Genomic DNA, 12,538 nt, shown 5'->3' on the forward strand with positions numbered 1-12,538 from the left:
TGATATTCATCTATAATTAGAATGGATGAGGCAGAAATGATTTCACTTTCATGTTGAGGAGAAATTTTAAATTATTTGCATTTAAAATTGCAAATATTAATTTTGCAGTGATTTATGACACCAGTTTTGTCTCTTAAACCCCAGATGGAAAAATCAGCCTAGCATTGGGTGGGGGGGTGGACTACATTACTATATTTACAATAAGTGTCTTATACATCTATTCAAGGCACCAGTGTTGTTATTTTAACCCCAGTATAGAAAAGACCAAAACCTTCAGCCCTTCTCCAGCTTAAAATGGGTGTTAGGTGTTTCTGGTTGCCTTCTCCATTCTCATCCCCATTGAATCATAACTTGTATATTCTCAAGAGATTCCCAGGACTGTGCCAATATTTCAGATATTTATCCACTTCTTTCTTGAGATAGTCCATTCAGATTTTCTTTATTGATCATTAACGATGCTTATGGGCAGGTATAATATTTTACCTAACTTCCACATTCCATAGGGAATGAAGGCTCTGTGCCTCACCCAAACAAATTCCTCATGCCTGTTTTTCTCAGATTTGTCTTACTTTCCCATATCTAGTTCAAGCTCTCCAACCACTGGATAAAAACAATCTTTCATCAGTAACTAATTAGAACAACTTCAAATTGTTGAATGTTCTACAATTTGACTATTTTGATATTAGTTTTAGAGCTGGGTATTTCTTAGGAGAGGTGGACTATCTGACCTGTTTCTAATGTTATAACCCTACTTAAAAAATTAATTCCCCCACACATTCTAGAGACATATTCTTGTTGATCCAATCCATTCTTTAAAGGTGCATTGGCCTTCATAACAAATGGGCTGAATAAACAAAACTAAAGTCTAGGAGTCAAAGCATAAAACTAAGCCTTCATGAGAAAAGGCAACAGGACAAGGCAACAACAACAAAAAACTGGCGATGGTGTTTTATTTCCTTCCCGCAATGGTGTGAAGTAAAAAAAAATCAAAACACAAAGACCTATTTCTTTGACAGAAATAGAAAACATAGACTGAACTCTCTAGAAAAAGTTGTACAATTATATGGAGTGACTACAGAGATACAAAGGAATTTTTGATTCCATCATGTACAATTCTCAAGGACCACCTGGACAATTTTCTTGTTGGCAAGGCTTTTCAGAAGTAGTTTTCATTGTCTCCTTCCTAGGACTGAGAGAAAGTCACTGGCCCAAAGCCGCCCAGTTGAATTTCATGCCTTAGAAGAGACTAGGTTTTTAACCTGATGCCTTAACCACAGTGATTAAGAAAACAGAAATATAAGTCATCAATAAATATATTTAGATACTAGCTGAATACCTGTGCTCGGCTACAAAACTATGTGATCGAGCTTGATAAATCGATACTTACAGCTTGAAAATTAATGAGTAATTACGATCGGCCTCTCCTTTCCCCTTCCCTCCTTCAGCCTTGCCCCACAGAAACATCTCCTATCCCAGTGATGGCTAACCTTTTTGCTGTTGTGTGCCAAAAGCAGGGGGAGCACAGGGGTCGCACGCATGCGTGCCCACACCCATAATTTAATACATCCGCTCCCCCATGCATGCGCAACCCCCACCCCGGGCTCCCTCCACTTTTGGCACGCGATGGCACGGTGGGCACGCTAAGCCTGTTTTTTGCCCTCCCCAGGCTCCAGAGGCTTTCTTGAAGCTTAGGGAGGGCAAAAACAGCCTCCCCCCACCGGAGGTCCTCCGGAGGCCGGAAATGGCCCTTTTGCTGACTTCCAGTGGGACTGGAAGGCCCGAAAATCAGCTGTGCATGCTGGAACTGAGCTAGGGCACCACTCATGTGCCCACCGATATGGCTCCGTGTGCCACAGGTGGCACGCGTGCCACAGGTTCACCATCACAGTCCTATCCTATCCCCTTCTCTCCCTCAGGCTTACCTCATAGAAGCCTCCCGTATCCTATCCCCTGCTTGCTGCTGTGAAAGTAAAACTGAAACTGAAACTCCTCTGTTTGTGTTTTGCATTTGGAACAGATTTCTTTTCAGGTGGGGAGGGGGAGTAGAACTCCTTAGCATCAGAGTGTGTTAATAATAATATAGGAAATATTAATGGTCTGATGGTCATTTTGAAAAATCCTTTGTTAGTGAGCACCTAGAAGCCAAAAAGAACATATGTGGCAAATTTCAAGTTTGTAGGCTTTACGGTTCTGGAGATTTTGTGATGATGCATGAGTGGTATTTTACTTTTATATATATAGATAAAATACATATGAAAATACAGTGAAATTGGACTTTAAAGAGTGTACTATAGTGATCCCCAATCTTTGTGGCTTGGTGGTCCGGCTGGGGGAAAGGGGAACCAGGTCACACAAAACAGATCCTTGGGTAGCATCCAAGTCCTTAAATAACCTCAACACAGAAGGTTCATCTAGCAAGAGAACATCTGGAATCTGCAGGACTCCATTGAAATTGGCACAAACTTGAGCCTAACAGCTGTACTGGCATACTTTCCCCTTGCTATTGTCTAAAACAAAAACATAGCTAGGAATTGAGGCATATCTGCTCACTATATATTATCATAAAAATATTATAAAAATTGTAGAATATAAAATGGGATGCAAAGAGGACAGTTGAAAGCAGCATGGAGCATATAGGCTGCCTCCCTCCTCAGCCTTTTAAGGAATAAAAGTTCTTTCACTTTTATTGCAATTTTATTATACTATGGAGTCTGTGGAGAGCCGTGGGTAAAATCTAACAAATAAAGAATATATGCGTTTTCCAAGAAAGACGCCAGAACGTGCATCGCATTGAAACAATATTGTAGTTCTGCAGCGAAGTAACTCAAAGCTTTCAAGGAGAGATATTTGTTTTATTCCATTTGAAGACGATTTAAAATTGTTTTAATTCAGCGGCACTGATCGTGCAATCAAGGGGCAGATTGAGTAGTTACTAACGATGGTGCGTCGATCAAGTGCAACAGGGACAGAGAGCTGTAATCCACGGGCATCTGACCTACCATAACGTTCAAATCTCGCAAATCTCAGCAATGAAGGTAAGGGGACCGCCGATGTTAAGGTTAAAAACAGGATTCACTCTCTCCAGCCCGAACACCCCCACTCCTTCGCAGATCGGCCAAATTTTCAGACAGCCTGAGGAAGGCGGTACTCAACTTGTCCTTTCATCACGGCTCCTTTCAGCAGAAATATTTAAAATATCCAGAAGCTTCATTAAAGCGACTTGCAGCAGAAGTATTTAAAGTGTCTAGAAACTTCAGAATCTTGTCTTTCTGGTAAAAACTTCCACTTCGGTGGGAACATTCCGTTAATCGGCAACCGCAGACTTCCATTTTCCAAAGTAATTCATTCGTCTGTAGCGGCAAAGCCAAGGAAATGTCAATCACGGGCGGCTTCTTTGGCAGCGATGTCTGTCTGTGTCTGTGTCTGTGTCTCTAAGAAGACACTCTTGTTTTTGGAAACAATAGCTTGTACGCCTGGACTATTTGTGGTTCGAGGTCTGGAAAATGAAGACTTGAGATTCTGCTTCCTTTCGAACTGTATACTCTGCCCTTTCCTTGGTCGATCATGTGAACGTAATTTGAACTATCTGTCTGTCTGTGTCTGTCTTTCCGTCCACCCGTCATCCATCCATCCATCCATCTATCTATCTATCATCTATCTATCTATTTATCCATCCATCCATCCATCCATCCATCCATCCATCCATCCATCTATCTATCTATCTATCTATCTATCATCTATTCATCCATCCATCCATCCATCCATCTATCTATCATCCATCCATCCATCCATCCATCCATCCATCTATCATCCATCCATCCATCCATCCATCCATCCATCCATCTATCTATCTATCTATCTATCTATCTATCTATCTATCTCTACCTACCTACCTACCTACCTCGATTTTTTTATGCCGCCCGTCTCCCCTACAAGACGATTCTGTTTTGGGACTGGAGTTCTGAAGGGGACGTCGTCCCCACCCCGGCACCTCCGCTTCTCCTTGCGTGAAACGGCTCCAGTAAAAGCGTCGCTAAAGCGGGCAAGCGCAAACCCTCCTCCCGCTCGGAAGCCGGATGCTATTGGCCCTGCCCCCACCGCTTGCTGGGAACTTTTGAAATAGAAGGCGGCGCGCTTGCGAATTCCAGCCGCGTTCGAACTTGGAAGGGTGGGCGGTGGTCCATTCTCTCGCCACTTCCTGATGAGGTTCTCTGGGCAAGCCTGTCTTAGTCGCCCCTGGAGCGACTAAGACTTGCTGCCTGGATCTCTCTCTCTCTCTCTCCCGCCTCACTGGGAATCCGAGGTTTCTCCCAGCACCAACTCCACCACCCTTTTTTCTCCTCACCATTGGCCATCTTATCCCGTTGCTTTGAGGGTCGTAAACAGAGCTTTCTCGTTTCCCATCTTTCTCTTATTTCTTGGAAATCTCGCTGTTTTAAGCTGAACCAAGCACTTCTGGTAACTGGAAGAAAGCGAGTTGATGGGTGGGTTTTTGAGGGGCGGGGGATGAGCCTAGGAGTCCTTCTTCTTTTTGATGAGGGGTAAATCCTCTTGATGCAGCTAATAGGAAACTGTTCACAGTGCAGGGTGTGTGTCAGGACGAAGTTTCGGGAGAAAACTAATTATTGATCATTATAATTGAATATAGCTATAAGTTATAGCTATATAGATATAGAGCCCTATGTAGACTTACAGATATAAGACTTCTCCATTGGCTCTTGTGAACCAAATATTTCAGTTTGATTGAGCCAATCTATTTTTTCGCCACAATATCAACCTTGTGGTAGTAGGCTAGGTTAGGCTGAAAAGAGGGTAAACAGCCCGAAGTCACCCAGTGAAGGTCTATAGTTGAAGGTGGAATAGAATCTGTATCTCTCTCGATTAGTACACTTTAATCACTGTATTACACTTTTACTTTCTTCCAAGTTTTATTCATTCTGCTTGTATAGAGCTGACATCAACTTGATAGCACATAATCGATGCAATACAGTTTCAGTGGTCTGCAATAATAATAAGGTTTTATGATTATTATTTCATGGCTACAGTCTCGTATCTCTGTGAATTTGGAACCTAGGAAGGTAAACTTACTACCGTATTTTCTTCTCTACCTAGTGATATTGGCATTGCCTCTGTCATGATCATATTTCTTCTTTCACTACAGCTGTATTTTCTGTATTAAGAATTAAAATTGATGCATTCGTGCTACTTCCCATGATTGTTTGATGGGGTTTTAATATTGTAGTATTTTCATTATAGTCTGGCAAATTACTTTTATTTCTTTTGTTTGTGCTCGGTGCCCCAATGATCAATTATTCTGATTGATCTTGGATAATAATGTCTTTTGGCATTTTGTTAAATGCTTTAAATATTGTAAAATTCTTTATTTTTCAATCCAAAAACTGTTTTAAAGATCTAAGATTTTGAGGCTCAAAGGTTAAAGATCTAAGGTTTTGAGATTAATTGATGGAAAAAATAGGATACTGACTATTTTGCATTTGATCAGATTCTTATAACTCTTTCTCATAAACTGCACAGAATTACCATGAGATGAACTCCATTTAAGAGTTCGTCAAAGTCTTATTAAAATAAATGTGTGGCACTTCCACTTTATTAGGGAAATTTATGTTTTGTTTTTAATTTCAGATAAATGCTTTACTAGTTAATGACTGCATTCTTGCGTACCAGAAATCTGCTTTAGCCAAGACTCATTCTGTTTTGGCTGATCATCAGGCTTGAGCATGGATGCTAATCAAACAATTGCCAGTGCTATTAAAAAGCCGAAAAAAAGAGGTGTCAAAAATAAAAAGAAAAGGTGAATTTGAAGTTATAATTCTTACATGAAAACATGAAAACATATTTACATTATGTTTTTGCTTTTTCCTCTTGGGTTTATCTGTTCTGTCCCCATCTCACACATGTACACCAGCAGTCGACCAAGAGTTAAAATAAACCAACAGACAAGAATTTCCTTTGATAACAGAATTGGCAGCAATCCAGTGGCTGCTTGCCAATAGTTTTTACTTACAAAGGGAGGTTTATCTCCTCCGACCAAAAACATCAAAGTCCACAAAAGCCAAAGAATAGTCAAGTCCAGTCCAAAAAAATCAGCCAAGCAGAGCATATAACAGAAATACAGAATGACTTGCTAGCTTTCAGTTTTGTCTGTCACAAAGCCTGAATAGCCACCACACACTGTTTTATCCCCTGTGGGGTGTGGTCCAGTGACTCAGCTTAATCTCTGGCACGCCTCCTTCTCTGCTGTGTGTGCTTGTCTTTCCGACACTGTCGGGGATCCAGCCAAGACTTATCTCCGTCGCTGTCTAACTGCCGCTGCTCGGAAATGCCTGGCTCCTAGCCTATCTCTTCTCCTGTGGAAGACACCTGAGGCATTGCCAGAGAGGAGGGGTCCTGGAGAGGGAGGCCTTGCCAACTCCTCTCCTTCACTTTCGGAGTCTTCTCCCTCCGATAAGACGGGCTCAGGGGTCAGAGTCACAACACTATCTTCATTTTATGTTTGAATAGTTCATAGATATGAACGCTTAGTTATTGGCTTTTCCTTTTTCTAAAAATTCTTTCAGTAAATTATATTTTTCTTGCAATATCCAACCAGAGGTGAGGCAGCTCTGCTGTTTTTGCTTTTAATTTAAAAAATGAGTGAAATCTGATTCTCAATATTCATCAGTAAATTTATTTTTAGGACACACTCAGAAATACTTTATTTCTCATTGTTTTGTATTCCAAAATTTTGTTTTGTTTGAATAAATTGTCATTGTGGTACATTTTGTGTGCTATCATAGTAATAAGGGGTGTTGTAATTTCATTTTAAAAAATATTCTACTTAGTTGACCAAAAATGAAGATAATAACAATCCCTTATTTAATTCAAATCTTTATTTTTGTGAAGATTAACTTTTCAAGATGAAGCCCAGCCTGAAGAGGATTTACTTTCAAAAGAGTCAAAACATTTGTAAGTATATATACTGTGGAATCTACCTGAAATACCATCTAATTTTATTGATGATGATGGTGATGGTGATGATGAGGATATCCATTCAACCATATCCAACTCTTGGCGATTCTATGGACCAGGTCTCTCCACATCTTCTTGTGCAAATCATCTTTGTACTCTGTACTTTGAGTTTTAGGATAACAAAAATATGTAGCTGTCCTTTTGAGCTTTAATATTAAGCATATTAAGATTCTAAGTTGATGAGTTTTCCCTTTTTAAGATTTTTTGCGGATGAGGATAATTAGATACCATTCAGATATTTTTTTTCTTCATATAAAATTTTATTTTACGTATATGTTTTGATATATTTCTAAAAACTGTTTCAGTGTGTTCCAACATTTGATTTTTTCCCTCTGTTTCAGAGTCACAGCAAAGACTACTAGCTATCTTACCTTTGGCTTTGTTTTTATTAAAAGCTTACCTTATCATAGTCTAGATATAGTAGGAGGTAAGAGAAAAATAAATGTTACTTATTTAAATAAAAAGTCTGGAGAAATTGTTGAAATTTAAAGAGTTGTGTGGGAATGAGGTAGCCATGGTGTATGTGTAGACCAGTTTAGCTGGTTGGAACACATATGCGGAGCTTGGCTATGGAAGAAGAGTAAAGTAGGAAAAGCGGGTTCAGCTAGATGATCACTGAAAGGCCCTCTTCGTTCTCTCTTTGTTCATAATATTGTAGAACAGAAAGTGTGTAGCAATCCCTTTGAACTAACATTCCTGACAACTGAGGTAAATCTCTGATAATGGGGCCTCTCAGTTGGCAGGTGATAGGATGCTAGGAACGAAGTCAAATATGATAACATAGCAAGAGTTAAGTTTTGTTTCTGTCTTAAGTATTGCTTTCCTAGAATTCATGTGATTTACTGTAATATGGTAGGATGTGAAAGTTATGTCCAGATATGGAGAAAATCCTTCGTATCACGAATGTAATATGAGAATGTATAGCTGTAATCATGTCTTTTGATACACCCTATACCCTTGTATAATAAAAGAGAGGTCTGGAGTCAGCTCGAGGCTCTCTCATCCCGAGAAACACTTGTGCCTGTGTTTTCTCTAATCTGGACCTCTCATGGGGAGCCCGCCAGATGATCGCAACAACGTTGTTTGTGTATATTTGAGCATTAGAGAGAGCAGGACCTAATGTTAGCAAGGATTAATGAAACAAACTTTATACCCATAGACATACAGTAGGCCAATCTCAACCTTTAGTGTACTATATCCTACCATGAGAATAGTCAAAAACCATGTGCACCGTATGTAAGTGCCTAGAAAGAAAGAGAAAAGGAAATTATTTCAGTTAAGCAATCTCCCAGTCAAAAAGCGTCTGGAGTAATAAGCAAAAAACAGAGTAAACCCTTAATCCTTTATGTTTATCCCATTGTCCACTTATGTTTGGAAGACCTAAGGTATTGAGTCAGTGGCCTTGACTGAAATCTGTAACAGAAACACGGTTGCCTTCACTTAGTCTTTGCTTTTGAAAAAATGGAGGAATTCCATGGAAGTTTTGAATTAACAAAGAGGCCATATTAATTGGTTTCTTTTTGTCCATGCAGATCGCTACTCCCAATTTGCTTTTCAGAATAGGAGGATCCATCAAACAGCATCAAGAAGTTACACTAAAGACTGAGAGTCTCTATGGAGACTCTCAGTCATCCAGCTCATGGTTGTCCCAAAGGTGGTTTTTTCCCAAAAGCAACTGGACTTTCTTTGATTTTGCCTTGAAGACTGAAGAAGTGGCCTCAATGACTCTCAGAAAGTTAATGATCATCCTTCGGAGTGCTAATGACTAGATAACTGCAAGGCATATAAATCCTTCCATTCCCCACCATTCAGTCAGACCTGAAGAAACTTCTTGAATGAGAAGTGAAACATCTTCAAGGAAAAAAACAAAATCCAGTTGCCTTTTGAAAAAGCATCTTTGAAGCAGGAATAGCACCATGTTTTCCCCAAAATAAGACTGTCTTATATTTTTTTTGAACCCTGAAATAAGCGCTTGGCCTTATTGCCATGTGCTCAAAAGCCCGATTGGGCTAATTATCAGGAGTTGTCTTATTTTGGGGGAAACAGGGTAGTAATTTGACAACATTTGCTTCTTATCTTTTTTTTTTTCTTTTTTTTCTAACATCTCTTGAGAAGAGTTTAGGCATAAAACTCAATAGAGTTCATATTTATTGCCCTCTCTGTTCTTTGAATCTCACTTTGCTGTTTACTATAAAACAAAGCAAGATTATTTTCTTGATAGTTGTAATCTAAAAACACTCCTTTTTACAATCCCGTGTAGCAACCTATAACAACAGGAGTAAAAAACTGGTGCTGATAGACGGAAGAGGATTTTTCAGTCTGGATTTGCTACCTTCCACCTGTACTGGTGAGGTGAATCAAAAGATGGTCTTCCATTTCATTTTATATATTCTATTTGTAGAGATGTATCTATTATAAGAATCCACAACTCCTTTATAAGATTTATTCTAGTATTATACTTAATACTTCAATATTAACTTTTTTTTGCTTCATTTCTCTGCTGAGGTTTTAATGCTTTCCAATAGTTTTATAATAGTATGATTGCTTTTTACTGAATATTTGAATCCTTTTAGAAAATAATTTTCTGCCCATTATTCCAGAATTATTGGAAATACATGAATTTTAAATTTTAATTTTCATTAAAATTTTGAGTCAAAAATAAGGTAGCATTTATGCAACTAAATTGTATTTATGGATTAAGTAGGCATATGTGTTTCTATGGATTTGTATGATCTTACTAGGAAGATTGGACTGTAGGCACTAGGATATATACTGCAATATGTTGATGGCATATATGTTACTCCTTTTTTTCTCTGCTTGTTTTCTTGGTTAAATGGAGCAATTTATTTAACAGCCTGCTAAAAAGGTAGTTGCATTTCTATGCTTACTATCCAATAGTTTTCCCTTTTGCTGTAGCCAACTTAGAAACACAATTATTAGTGTCTTCATAGATAATTAGTTAATTATTTTTAAGAAAAGTATGGTATATTTATTTAAGAGTGAATTTGGTTATCAAGTTTAATCATAATGTTTATTTTAACATTGTAGCTAAAAGAGAGATGTATTTTCCAAAGTATCAATTTAATTTGGCAAGAATCATCACTTACTCTGAAAAATACAATGTTTACTTTGTTCTCCAAAAAGACTTTGCAATAAAGGTAAGCTAATATATTTCCTGATAATATATCCCTATCAAAAGGTCAAGAATATTTTTAAAGTGGACATTTCTAGAATAATTGAAAGATGGGAGAAAGAATTGGCACTTCTAATAAAGCTACAGCAATGACTTCAGGTCTTTAAATATATTAAAATGGTATCTACAGATTTGAGATTAGAATTGATTCATTCAAAAGGTATTTAGGATGTGATAAAGTCATCCTAACTCCAACCTCAGATGATAATGTTGTTACTACAATAAACATTAAGGCATTATAAATATGTTATTGAAAAGTAGAGAGTTTCTGAGAACAAAAAATGGTTGCTATGCATGGATATGCTAAAACAAAAGCATTACTATTAATCTTCTCATCGTTCCCATCACCCATCTCCTCCCACTTATGACTGTATGACTATAACCTTGTTGCTGGTATCCTTAAGATTTATATTGACTGTTTCCCTATCACTATCATTAAGTGTTGTACCTTATGATTCTTGATGAATGTATCTTTTCTTTTATGTACACTGAGAGAGTATGCACCAAGACAAATTCCTTGTGTATCCAATCACACTTTGCCAATAAAGAATTCTATTCTGTCCTGTCCTGTCCTGTCCTGTCCTGTCCTGTCCTATCCTATCCTATCCTATCCTATCCTATCCTATCCTATCCTATCCTATCCTATCCTATCAAGTTGAGAGATACAGTTGTTACAATTTACTATTGTAGATTTACAATTTACTATTAGAATTTGCCTACTTGTTGCATCAAAAAAGGCTAGAATGGCATTTTAGCGGGAACATTTTATACTTCACAGGTTTGCCTTTTGGCATTGCATAGAATGCCTAGGAAATGTGTGAAATATTAAGCATTTCATACTTTGATATCCCATTTTTGGCATTCTATAAATTTCCTAGGTATTCTATAAAATGCCTAATTTCACTTATTGACAGTAACATGTACATGTCTTTAGTAGATGGGATTTTCTTTGCAGTTTTGGCTGTTTTAAACAACGAGTTTGCTTCCTTACTTGTTTGCTTGCTTACATGCTGATTCGGTATTTTTTTTAAAAATTATATCCTATCCGTTACAGAATTCTAGATTTCCAGCAAATACATTAGAACATTATTGCTATAAACTGCAAATAAAACAACAGCTAAGATCAATAATGCTTAAAAAGCAGAAATTGATAAAAAGTAAACAGCAAAAAGTTTATATGCTAAGACCACCCTAAAAAGGAAGGTCTTCAGCTTCTGAAAGTTTATCAGGTATATAGTTCTTGGTTTGTTGCTTGTTTTGTATTCCACTAAATTTTTGATACATACATTTGATATCAGTAATTGTTTCTTAAGGTTTACAACAAGAACTATGCTGAAATTTGCTCTATAGATAATCCAGGTTTAGGACGAATGACATTTATATCATTTAACCCAGTGAAAGAGGAACTTATCAGTGGAGGAATCACAGGAGTAAAGGTGATGGTTTATTTCCTCCTTATTGTTGATAGGTTGGCTTGCTGCTGAAATGATCAGTAATATGAGAAATTGTATATTTGGGATGGGATCTGTGTAAAACCAGGAGATACTATATTTTGTTATTTAAAGCCCCACATATTTTTATGTTATTCCTGATATCTCTGTATGATCAGAAATCTCTTAGGAAGTTTCTGTTGATAATTGGCACTTCTTTCAAGTACTGTTGAATGCAGAAGATTTATTCGAAAATGGACAATCTGGTCCATAAAAATATAATTTCTCTCTCTCTTGGCTTATTGGATTTATTGGCTTCGTGAAAGGAGTAAGGCTCATGTTTACCCTCCCATCAAAATGTATGTAATTATATGAATATATTGTCCAAGCCATTATTTTGAGATTAGTTTATCTTTCTGAATTGGTTAACAAAGTGTATCATATGCTCACCACAGAAAAACAGGTATGGGTGAAATGTAATGAAGGTAGCTGCTGTTGCCATGAATTCAATATTTTTTCCACAGATCTCAGGGATCCTTGGTGCTGTCTAAGCTTGGTTATTTTCTTGCAAGCGTTTCTTTACCCAGACTAGGTAACATCCTCAGTGCTAGCACTGAGAATCAGAGCACCAGAGACCCCTCATTTCAACCTTGATCTACAATATTCTCCTTCATTGGTATTACAGATCTCAATAATAAATTCTTTTAAAAACCATAAATGATCTGTAACTTCCCTATAATCCCATTATGACCCAGCACTGTGTTACACTATTTTTTCTTAAATTTCTGGATATCCACTTCAAATATCAAATCATAGTTGGTTTATTTTTATGTATATTTATGTAAGCTTATGCATATATTTATATTTCTTTCTGTCTTTTAGACTT

At 37.5% G+C, this 12,538-nt stretch overlaps 1 protein-coding gene across 1 annotated transcript; it reads left to right on the forward strand.

Moving 5' to 3' along the window:
- The first annotated feature begins 4,192 nt into the window (after nucleotides 1-4,192).
- LOC148115538 (uncharacterized) lies at nucleotides 4,193-11,749 on the forward strand. The gene is made up of 8 exons (XM_087887882.1): nucleotides 4,193-4,458; nucleotides 4,927-5,078; nucleotides 5,644-5,812; nucleotides 6,904-6,966; nucleotides 7,371-7,456; nucleotides 9,290-9,376; nucleotides 10,078-10,187; nucleotides 11,536-11,749. Exons 3-8 carry the CDS (start codon nucleotides 5,739-5,741, stop codon nucleotides 11,704-11,706), a joined length of 591 nt encoding a protein of 196 aa, XP_087744008.1. The 5' UTR covers nucleotides 4,193-4,458; nucleotides 4,927-5,078; nucleotides 5,644-5,738; the 3' UTR covers nucleotides 11,707-11,749.
- The last annotated feature ends 789 nt before the right edge of the window (nucleotides 11,750-12,538 follow it).

This window comes from Pantherophis guttatus, chromosome 2 (assembly GCF_059756535.1).
Source record: "Pantherophis guttatus breed Tessera chromosome 2, ASM5975653v1, whole genome shotgun sequence".
Lineage (NCBI taxonomy): Eukaryota > Metazoa > Chordata > Lepidosauria > Squamata > Colubridae > Pantherophis > Pantherophis guttatus.